The following is a 12,475-nucleotide window of genomic DNA, read 5'->3' on the forward strand; positions in this document are numbered from 1 at the left end:
TACAATTGACCACTAAATGGTAACACCCCAATAAGTTTTTCAACTTGTTTAAGTCAATCAAGTTAATCAATTCATGGTACAAATATATACTATCAGCATAATACAGTCATCACACAAGTTAATCATCATAGTATGTACATTACATTATTTACAATCCGGGGGGTGGGATGAGGAGCTTTAGTTGATATCAGAACTTCAGTCAACAATTGCATCGACAGAGAAATGTGGACATTGAAACAGTGTAGGTCTTATTTAGTAGGATATGTACAGCCAGCAGAGAACATAATGAGTTCACATAGCATAAGAACAAGTATATTCATTAGAAGTACATTTGAGTTGTTTATAACCCGGGGAGATGGGATGTGAATGGAGGAGGGTATTAGTAAAGTGTTGAAGTTGTCTGCAGGTGTTGTTTTAGAGCGGTTTTGAAGGAATATAGAGATGCACTTACTTTTATACCTGTTGGGAGTGCATTCCACATTGATGTGGCATAGAAAGAGAATGAATTAAGACCTTTGTTAGATCGGAATCTGGGTTTAACGTGGTTTGTGGAGCTCACCATGGTGTTGTGGTTATGGCGGTCATTTACGTTAAGGAAGTAATTTGACAAGTACTTCGGTATCAAGGAGAAGGGAATTATAATTTAAGAGGAGAACTACTTTTTAAGATCCAATATTGTAGAACAACGCAGAAACGAATGAGTATAACAATAGCAGGGGTTAAAATATGGAACTGTTTAAAGGATGAAATAAAACACAGCACCAACATAGACCAGTTTAAAATGCTTTTTAAATCATTTATCATTGTAAATATAAGAAAGAAGAGCAAACATTGTTTTAGAAAGACAATAATATATATGTATATAAATACAATGTATGATTTCATAATTATACATATAGGTTATATTAAAATGTATATATTACCACTTTATATGGAATTTGAATGAATTGTGTATGTATAATGTATGTATGTATGTGTGTATATGTGTATGTATATGTATATATATATACAGGTATATGTGTGTGTATGTATGTATGTGTATATGTATATATATATATATATAAGTGTACAAATGTATATGTTTGATTTAAATGTTAAACTGTGTATATGAGACGTGTGCTACATATATGTTGCTTATATATTGTTTAAAAAAAAAAAAAAAGTAATATAAGTGAAGCATGTTTTAGATTTTATATATTTTGAAGCTTGTTCTTGTTGTGATGGGGTAGGTTTATATAAGCGTTGCTTCAACCTACACCCTTTCGGCTCAATCATTGCTCAAATGAGTGTTTTTTTTTTTGTTTTTGTTTTTCTTTTCTTGTTGTTGTTCTTTGTTTTATGTGAAGATTGCCAAAATAAAAATTCATTGAAGGAGGTTTAGCGGATTTTATAGACTAGGCTCATTGCAAGTTGTTTTACTCTGTCCTCCACCCTGAGCCAGCCCACTTTGGAGAAGTGGGTTGGATTGAGGTGTGATCTGGGGTGGAGGTCTAAAAGTAACCGGACTAGCTTATTCTGGGATGTTTGGAGTCTAGATTTGAGGGTTTTGGAGGTGCTGGGGTACCAGGAGGTGCAAGCGTAATCGAAGGAGGGTTGAATGAGAGTTCCCGCTAGAATCCTCAAGGTGCTTTTGTTGACCAGAGAGGAGATTCTGTAGAGGAATCTCATTCTTTGGTTGACCTTTTTGATCACCTTGGTTGCCATTTTATCACAGGAAAGATTAGCCTCTAGAATGGAACCTAGGTAGGTGATCTCATCCTTCCTGGTGATAACAATGTCACCCACTTTTATAGTGAAGTCACTGACCTTCTAAAGTTTGATATGGGACCCAAATAGGATGGATTTCGTTTTACCTAAGTGTATGGATAGCTTGTTGGTGCAAATATTAAGGAGTTCAAATAATAGTCCCCGAATCATCTTTATAGAAAGTTTTCTACAGGAAAAAATATTTCTCGCTCACCTTTACTGCAGTTGCTGTCGCCCTCCAGCAGGGGGTTCCAGGGCGGGTCACCCTGATTGGCGAAGGTGCGCATGTGCAGGTAGCTGATGGTCAGCCGAATGACCGAGGCCTTGTCCAGCTGACTGGTGATGGCGCCGGGCAGGGGCAGCATCTTGGCCAGCTCGAAGAACTCAAAGTTCTCCTTCCCCCGCCTCGACCGGGCGGCATTGCGTGACTTTTCCTTGCGCAGGTTTTGGAGACTGGACGGCGGGAGGAGGAGGAGAAAGAAAGAAAGAAAGAAAGAAAGACATGAATCAGCACAGATCGGTCGTGTAATAGTATTGTGTCGTTTGAACGAACAAATCTTTTGAGTGAACGTACTGAACCGAATCACTTCATGAACTGATTCGTTCCTTTCTCAGTTCTTTCGAGCTCCGGGTACGAGTGGAACTGGCGCATTCTGTGACTCTCTGAACCCTCGACGTCGGCGAACGACGAACATGGGGGCGGGGGAGGGACTGAGCGAACGATTCGTTCACCGCCGATTAACGACATGACTCACTCAGTGAACGACAACGCTCTCGTGATAGTTTGTTTAGCGGCATAGCTCGGTTGGTAGAGTGGCCGTGCCAGCAACTTGAGGGTTGCAGGTTCGATTCCCGCTTCCGCCATCCTAGTCACTGCCGTTGTGTCCTTGGGCAAGACACTTTACCCACCTGCTCCCAGTGCCACCCACACTGGTTTAAATGTAACTTAGATATTGGGTTTCACTATGTAAAGCGCTTTGAGTCACTAGAGAAAAGCGCTATATAAATATAATTCACTTCACTTTGTTATAGTTTTAAACGTAGGCTACAGAACATTTAGTTTTTATGTTGGCGTTTCTGGCTCTTAATTTGTTTTATTTTGAAGGTAACTATTTTAAGTTTACATTTTCTTTGCTACAGAACATTTAGTTTTTAGGTTAGCATTTGTTAAAGGTTTTTAAATTAATATTTGTTTTTGCACTAAACAAACGAGGCCGATTTAACTGTTGATTGCAAGTATTTTAGTAGGCTATTAATATTTTTTTGTTTTTATGTTGGCATTTCTGGGTCTTAATTTATTTTATTTTGAAGGTATCTATTTGAAGTTTACATTTTCTTTGCTACAGAACATTTAGTTTTTATGTTGGCATTTGTTAAGGGTTTCTTGATTTAATATTTGTTTTTGCGCTAAACAAACGAGGCCTACTTATTTAACTGTTGATTGCAAGTATTTTAGTAGGCTATTAATATTTTCTTGTTTTTATGTTGGCATTTCTGGCTCTTAATTTATTTTATTTTGAAGGTAACTATTTTAAGTTTACATTTTCTTTGCTACAGAACATTTAGTTTTTATGTTGGCATTTGTTAAGGGTTTTTAATTTAATATTTGTTTTTGAACTAAACAAACGAGGCCTATTTATTTAACTGTTGATTGCAAGCATTTTAGTAGGCTATTACTATGTTTTAGTTTTTATGTTGGCATTTCTGGCTTTTAATTTGTTTTGGTTTGAAGGTGTCTATTTTAAGTTTACATTTTCTTTGCTACAGAACATTTTGTTTTTATGTTGGCATTTGTTAAGGGTTTCTTAATTAAAAATTTGTTTTTGAACTAAACAAACAGGGCCAATTTATTTAAGTGTTGATTGCAAGCATTTTAGTAGGCTATTACTATTTTTTAGTTTTTATGTTGGCATGTCTGGCTCTTAATTTGTTTTATTTTGAAGGTATCTATTTGAAGTTTACATTTTCTTTGCTACAGAACATTTAGTTTTTATGTTGGCATTTGTTAAGGGTTTCTTAATTTAATATTTGTTTTTGCACTAAACAAACGAGGCCTATTTATTTAACTGTTGTTTGCAAGCATTTTAGTAGGCTATTACTATTTTTTTGTTTTTATGTTGGCATTTCTGGCTCTTAATTAATTTGTTTTATTTTGAAGGTATTTATTTTAAGTTTACATTTTCTTTGCTACAGAACATTTAGTTTTTATGTTGGCATTTGTTAAGGGTTTCTTAATTTAATATTTGTTTTTGCACGAAACAAACGAGGCCTGTTTATTTAACTGTTGATTGCAAGTATTTTAGTAGGCTATTACTATTTTTTTCTTTTTATGTTGGCATTTCTGGCTCTTAACTTATTTTATTTTGAAGGTATTTATTTTAAGTTTACATTTTCTTTGCTACAAAACAATTAGTTTTTATGTTGGCATTTGTTGAGGGTTTCTTAATTTAATATTTGTTTTTGCACTAAACAAATGAGGCCTACTTATTTAACTCTTAATTGCAAGCATTTTAGTAGGCTATTACTATTTTTTTGTTTTTATGTTGGCATTTCTGGCTCTTAATTTATTTGTTTTATTTTGAAGGTATTTGTTTTAAGTTTACATTTTCTTTGCTACAGAACATTCAGCTTTTATGTTGGCATTTGTTAAGGGTTTCTCAATTTAATATTTGTTTTTGCACTAAACAAACGAGGCCTACTTATTTAACTGTTGATTGCAAGTATTTTAGTAGGCTATTAATATTTTTATGTTTTTATGTTGGCATTTCCGGCTCTTAATTTATTTTATTTTGAAGGTAACTAGTTTAAGTTTACATTTTCTTTGCTACAGAACATTTAGTTTTTATGTTGGCATTTTTTTAAGGGTTTCTCAATTTAATATTTGTTTTTGCACTAAACAAACGGGGCCTATTTATTTAACTGTTGATTGCAAGCATTTTAGTAGGCTATTACTATTTTTTAGTTTTTATGTTGGCATTTCTAGCTCTTAATTTGTTTTATTTTGAAGTTATTTGAAGTTTACATTTTCTTTGCTACAGAACATTTTGTTTTTATGTTGGCATTTTTTAAGGGTTTCTCAATTTAATATTTGTTTTTGCACTAAACAAACGAGGCCTGTTTAATTGTTGATTGCAAGCATTTTAGTAGGCTATTACTATTTTTTAGTTTTTGAGTTGGCATTTCTGGCTCTTAATTTGTTTTATTTTGAAGTTATTTGAAGTTTACATTTTCTTTGCTACAGAACATTTAGTTTTTATGTTGGCATTTGTTAAGGGTTTCTTGATTTAATATTTGTTTTTGCACTGAACAAACGAGGCCTATTTATTTAACTGTTGATTGCAAGTATTTTAGTAGGCTATTACTATTTTTGAGTTTTTATGTTGGCATTTCTGGCTCTTAATTTATTTTATTTTGAAGGTATCTATTTTAAGTTTACATTTTCTTTGCTACAGATTATTTATTTTTTATGTTGGCATTTGTTAGGGGTTTCTTAATTTAATATTTGTTTTTGCACAAAACAAACAAGGCCTATTTATTTAACTGTTGATTGCAAGCATTTTAGTAGGCTATTACTATGTTTTAGTTTTTATGCTGGCATTTCTGGCTCTTAATTTGTTTTATTTTGAAGTTATTTGAAGTTTACATTTTCTTTGCTACAGAACATTTAGTTTTTATGTTGGCATTTGTTAAGGGTTTTTAAATTAATATTTGTTTTTGCACTAAACAAGGCCCATTTTTTTAACTGTTGATTGAAAGCATTTTAGCAGGCTATTACTATTTTTTAGTTTTTATGTTGGCATTTCTGGCTCTTTATTTGTTTTATTTTGAAGGTATTTATTTTAAGTTTACATTTTCTTTGCTACAAAACATTTAGTTTTTATGTTGGCATTTGTTAAGGGTTTCTTAATTTAATATTTGTTTTTGCACTAAACAAACGAGGCCTATTTATTTAACTGTTGATTGCAAGCATTTTAGTAGGCTATTACTATTTTTTAGTTTTTATGTTGGCATTTCTGGCTCTTAATTTGTTTTATTTTGAAGTTATTTGAAGTTTACATTTTCTTTGCTAAAGAACATTTTGTTTTTATGTTGGCATTTTTTAAGGGTTTCTTAATTTAATATTTGTTTTTGCACTAAACAAACGAGGACTATTTATTTAACTGTTGATTGCAAGCATTTTAGTAAGCTATTACTATTTTTTAGTTTTTATGTTGGCATTTCTGGCTCTTAATTTATTTGTTTTATTTTGAAGGTATCTATTTTAAGTTTACATTTTCTTTGCTACAGAACATTTAGTTTTTATGTTGGCATTTGTTAAGGGTTTCTTAATTTAATATTTGTTTTTGCACTAAACAAACGAGGCCTGTTTAACTGTTGATTGCAAACATTTTAGTAGGCTATTTCTATTTTTTAGTTTTTATGTTGGCATTTCTGGCTTTTAATTTGTTTTGGTTTGAAGGTATCTATTTTAAGTTTACATTTTCTTTGCTACAGAACATTTAGTTTTTCTGTTGGCATTTGTTAAGGGTTTCTTAATTTAATATTTGTTTTTGCACTAAACAAACGAGGCCTATTTATTTAACTGTTGATTGCAAGCATTTTAGTAGGCTATTACTATTTTTTTTTTATGTTGGCATTTCTGGCTATTATTTTATTGGTTTTATTTTGAAGGTATTTATTTTAAGTTTACATTTTCTTTGCTACAGAACATTTAGTTTTTATGTTGGCCTTTGTTAAGGGTTTCTTAATTTAATATTTGTTTTTGCACTAAACAAACGAGGCCTATTTATTTAACTGTTGATTGCAAGCATTTTAGTAGGCTATCACTATTTTTTATTTTTATGTTGGCATTTCTGGCTCTTAATTTATTTTATTTTGAAGGTAACTATTTTAAGTTTACATTTTCTTTGCTACAGAACATTTAGTTTTTATGTTGGCATTTGTTAAGGGTTTCTTAATTAGGGCCCACATGGCCCATTGCCAAAGGAATCCTTTGGCAATGGGCCAGAGGACCTATTGAATTTGTAAGGTTTTATTATTCTTTCTTTCTTTATTATTCCGCACCTATGCGCTGTAATTTGACCCCCCAACATGCTTCAAAACTCACCAAATTTTGTACACACATGGCAAACCTTCCCAACTTATTTAACAACCAAACCCCAAAAATCTAAATTGCGCTCTAGCGCCCCCTAGGAAAAAAAAAAACAGACTGCTTGTAACTTCCATTAGGAATGTCGTAGAGACATGAAACAAAAACCTCTATGTAGGTCTGACTTAGACCTAAATTTCATAACTGTACCTTCTAGGACAAAAATCAACAAAAATTTTGCAAAAACCCATTCAAAGCTAAATTATTCGCAAAAAATGCAATTTTTGCCTCTTTGCGCTGTAATTTGCCACCCTTAAAATGCTTCAAAACTCACCAAACTTGACACACACATCAAGACTGGCGAAAATTGTGATCTAATAAAAAAACCAAACCCCAAAACTCAAAATTGCGCTCTAGCAATTTTTGCATAAAACACAGAAATAACTGCTCTTAGGAATTAAACACAGACAAAACTGCTTGTAACTTCCGGTAGGAATGTCGGAGAGACATGAAATGAAAAATTCTATGTAGGTCTCACTTAGACCTACACTTTAATAATCGACATCCATCAGAAAATATCAACAGGAAGTTGGCAATTACCCTTCTAAACAAAATTTTTGTAAAAAACGGTCACCTTTCTTCAAACATTATCTCCTCTGAGCACATTTGTTGTTTCGGCTTCAAACTCGCACAGGAGAGAGATTGAATGAACCCTTCTGATTAAAAGTTATTCACAGAGTTTTGATTACTGCACCAGTTTTGATTTTACACGCCTTCAAAGAACCCCTGCACAGTTTCCTAAAAAATGAAATTTTTGCCTCTTTGACCTGTAATTTGACCCCCTTAGAATGCTTCAAAGTGCAAGTGAAAGCTCCACTATGCAAAGCGAAAGCCATTTATCAACAACATCCAGAAACGCCGAGCTGTAATTTGATCCCCTTAACATGCTTCAAAACACACCGAATTTTACACACACATCAGGACTGGCGAAAATTGTCATCTAATAAAAAACCAAACACTAAAAATCAAAATTGTGCTCTAGCGCCCCCCTAGGAAAAAACCCAGACAAAACTGCTTGTAACTTATGTTAGGAATGTCATAGAGACATGAAACAAAAACCTCTATGTAGGTCTGACTTAGACCAGGGCTTGGGTCATGAGGGCAGCAGCCAAAGGGGGGCCCGAACAACGCTGCTTGCAGCTTTAATTATTATTCTTTCTTTATTCCGCACCTACGCGCTGTAATTTGACCCCCTTAGCATGCTTCAAAACTCACCAAATTTTACACACACTTCGGTATGGCAAAACTTCCCAACTTATTAAGCAACCAAACCCAAAAATCTAAATTGCGCGCTAGCCCCCCCCTAGGAAGAAAAAAAAACAGACTGCTTGTAACTTCCGTTAGCGATGTCGTAGTGACATGAAACAAAAATGTCTATGTAGGGCTGACTTAGACCTAGATTTTATAATTTTACCTTCTAGGGCAAAAATCAACAAAAATTTGGCAAAAACCCATTCAAAGCTAAATTTTCGCAAAAATGCAATTTTTGCCTCTTGAAGCTGTAATTTGACCCCCTTAAAATGCTTCAAAACTCACCAAACTTGACACACACATCAGGACTGGCGAAAATTGCGATCTAATAACAAACCAAACCCCAAAACTCAAAATTGCGCTATAGCAATTTTTGCACAAACCACAGAAAAAACTGCTCCAAGGAAGAAAACAGAGACAAAACTGCTTGTAACTTCCAGTAGGAATGCCAGAAATACATGAAACAAAAACCTCTATGTAGGTCTCACTTAGACCTACATTTCAATAATTGACATCCTTCAGCAAAAATCAACGGGAAGTTAAAAATTACCCCATCAAAATAAAGGTTTTGTAAAAACCTGTCACCTTTTTCAAACATGATCTCCTCTGAGCGCGTTTGACATGTCGGCTTCAAACTCGCACAGGAGAGAGATTGAATGAACCCTTCTGATTAAAAGTTATTCAAAGAGTTTTGATTACTGCTCCAGTATTGATTTTACACGCCTTCAAAGAACCCCTGCGCAAAGTTCCTAAAAAATGTCATTTTTGCCTCTTTGACCTGTAATTTGACCCCCTTAAAATGCTTCAAAGTGCAAGTGAAAGCTCTACTATGCAAAGCGAAAGCCATTTATCAACAACATCCAGAAACGTTGAGCTGTAATTTGACCCCCTTAACATGCTTTAAAACTCACCAAATTTTACACACACATCAGGACTGGCGAAAATTGTCATTTAATAAAAAAACCAAACACAAAAAATCAATATTGCGCTCTAGCGCCCCCTAGGAAAAAACCCAGACAAAACTGCTTGTAACTTCTGTTAGGAATGTCGTAGAGACACGAAACAAAAACCTCTATGTAGGTCTGACTTAGACCAGGGCTTGGGTCATGAGGGCAGCAGCCAAAGGTGGACCCGACCAACCCTGCTTGCAGCTTTAAATGTTATTCTTTCTTTATTCCGCACCAACGCGCTGTAATTTGACTCCTTAACATGCTTTAAAACTCACCAAATTTTACACACACATCAGAACTGGCGAAAATTGTCATTTAATAAAAAAAACAAACACTAAAAATCAATATTGCGCTCTAGCGCCCCCTAGGAAAAAACCCCAGACAAAACTGCTTGTAACTTCTGTTAGAATGTCGTAGAGACATGAAACAAAAACCTCTATGTAGGTCTGACTTAGACCAGGGCTTGGGTCATGAGGGCAGCAGCCAAAGGTGGACCCGACCAACGCTGCTTGCAGCTTTAACTATTATTCTTTCTTTATTCCGCACCTACGCGCTGTAATTTGACCACCTTAACATGCTTTAAAACTCACCAAATTTTACACACACATCAGAACTGGCGAAATTGTCATTTAATAAAAGAACCAAACACTAAAAATCAATATTGCACTCCAGCGCCCCCTAGGAAAAAACCCAGACAAAACTGCTTGTAACTTCTGTTAGGAATGTCGTAGAGACATGAAACAAAAACCTCTATGTAGGTCTGACTTAGACCAGGGCTTGGGTCACGAGGGCAGCAGCAAAAGTCAGCCCGACCAACGCTGCTTGCAGCTTTAACTGTTATTCTTTCTTTATTCCGCACCTACGCGCTGTAATTTGACCCCCTTAACATGCTTCAAAACTGTGGGCGTCGTTCATTGGGTGCTGAGGGCTTGTGTCGTTCGCGAACTGACACACAGCGAGATCCCCCGCTGGGGAAGCTGTTACTGACTGACTCATGATTCGCCGACCTGCACGCAGCACAAGGCCCTCCCGGTAACAGTTCGAGATGCTACCTCAGTAGAAGCATTTAAGTCTCACCTTAAAACTCATCTGTATACTCTAGCCTTTAAATAGACCTCCTTTTTAGACCAGTTGATCTGCCGCTTCTTTCTTTCTCCTATGTCCCCCCTCCCTTGTGGAGGGGGTCCGGTCCGATGACCATGGATGAAGTACTGGCTGTCCAGAGTCGAGACCCAGGATGGACCGCTCGCCTGTATCGGTTGGGGACATCTCTACGCTGCTGATCCGCTTGAGATGGTTTCCTGTGGACGGGACTCTCGCTGCTGTCTTGGATCCGCTTGAACTGAACTCTCGCGGCTGTGTTGGAGCCACTATGGATTGAACTTTCACAGTATCATGTTAGACCCGCTCGACATCCATTGGGGGGGGGGGGTGGGGGGTTGCCCACATCTGAGGTCCTCTCCAAGGTTTCTCATAGTCAGCATTGTCACTGGCGTCCCACTGGATGTGAATTCTCCCTGCCCACTGGGTGTGAGTTTTCCTTGCCCTTTTGTGGGTTCTTCCGAGGATGTTGTAGTCGTAATGATTTGTGCAGTCCTTTGAGACATTTGTGATTTGGGGCTATATAAATAAACATTGATTGATTGATTAATTTAAAAAAATTAAAATTAAATTAAAAAAACAACGATATTTTTCAAATGAGAATCGATTCTGATACGCACAACGTGAGAATCGCGACTCAAATTAGAATCTATTTTTTTCCCCACACCCGTAATAGCTCGGTTGATAGAGTGGCCGTGCCAGCAACTTGAGGGTTCCAGGTTCGGTCCCCGCTTCCGCCATCCTAGTCACTGCCGTTGTGTCCTTGGGCAAGACACTTTACCCACCTGCTCCCAGTGCCACCCACACTGCTTTAAATGTAACTTAGATATTGGGTTTCACTATGTAAAAGCGCTTTGAGTCACTAGAGAAAAGTGCTATATAAATATAATTAAATTCAATGAGCAAGCGGGACCTACTTGCAATTCTCTTCGACACGTTTACCCTTTCCTGTGTGTAGGTAGCGACTTTAACGTTGGAGCAGGAACTAATCATTGTAATACAAAACCCAAAACCAGTGAAGTTGGCACGTTGTGTAAATAGTAAATAAAAACAGAATACAATGATTTGCAAATCCTTTTCAATTTATATGGATGAAGTACTGGCTGTCCAGAGTCGAGACCCAGGATGGACCGCTCGTCGGGACCCAGGATGGACCGCTCGCCTGTATCGGTTGGGGACATCTCTACGCTGCTGATCCGCTTGAGATGGTTTCCTGTGGACGGGACTCTCGCTGCTGTCTTGGATCCGCTTGAACTGAACTCTCGCGGCTGTGTTGGAGCCACTATGGATTGAACTTTCACAGTATCATGTTAGACCCGCTCGACATCCATTGGGGGGGGGGGTTGCCCACATCTGAGGTCCTCTCCAAGGTTTCTCATAGTCAGCATTGTCACTGGCGTCCCACTGGATGTGAACTCTCTCTGGCCACTGGGTGTGAGTTTTCCTTGCCCTTTTGTGGGTTCTTCCGAGGATGTTGTAGTCGTAATGATTTGTGCAGTCCTTTGAGACATTTGTGATTTGGGGCTATATAAATAAACATTGATTGATTGATTGATTGAAGGAATTTTTTTGAACGAATCAATTAAAAGGAACTGATTCCAGTGATTCAGTACAGTCAAAAGAACCGCCGATCCCATCACTGTCGTGTAATCGCCACTTGCTGACTACCTGTTGATTGATGCCGTGCTGCGGATAAAACGAGCCCCAGCCTCCGCATCAATCCGAAAAGTCATCTCATAAATACGTAGAATGGTAATGGCTCAACTGCGATTCAAGTGAAACAATCACTATTGTGAGCCATCTCCAGCAGATTGGCCTGGTAATTACACACAAACTCCCCTCTTCTGGCTGCCACAGTCCTAATAATGCCATTTGCTTCCAAATCCATATGTGCACACACACACACACACACACACACACACACACACACACACACACACACACACACACACACACACACACACACACACACACATCTCTCACTTTGCCTCCGCTCTCATCTGGTCCCGGGCTTGTGAGCCGGGCCTTGATTGAGGGATCAATAGAAGAGGGAGGGACGCAGTGACAAAGGGGGTGCGGGGGTGTCGGGGGGGGGGGGGGGGGGGGGGGCAGGGCTCAGGTAGCCTGTCTCTCTGATTGGGTATTGACTCTCCTCAATGGGGCCTGAGCGGTGGAATTATGTTGTCACCGCCACTTCACCATTTGTGTTGGTTCTGTGTGTGTGTGTATGCGCCCACGTGTGTGCATGGAGGTGACATTTGTCTTTAATAGCCGTGTT

General features: G+C 37.3%; 1 protein-coding gene across 1 annotated transcript in view; it reads right to left on the reverse strand.

Annotated features, from left to right (window-relative positions):
* Positions 1 to 12,475, reverse strand: part of npas1 (neuronal PAS domain protein 1) — a 402,493-nt gene that overhangs the window by 199,278 nt on the left and 190,740 nt on the right. The window contains 1 exon segment of the mRNA XM_061878625.1: positions 1,961 to 2,199. Within this exon segment, the coding sequence (XP_061734609.1) occupies positions 1,961 to 2,199 (239 nt within the window).

The sequence above is a fragment of the Nerophis ophidion genome, linkage group LG18 (genome assembly GCF_033978795.1).
Source record: "Nerophis ophidion isolate RoL-2023_Sa linkage group LG18, RoL_Noph_v1.0, whole genome shotgun sequence".
NCBI lineage: Eukaryota > Metazoa > Chordata > Actinopteri > Syngnathiformes > Syngnathidae > Nerophis > Nerophis ophidion.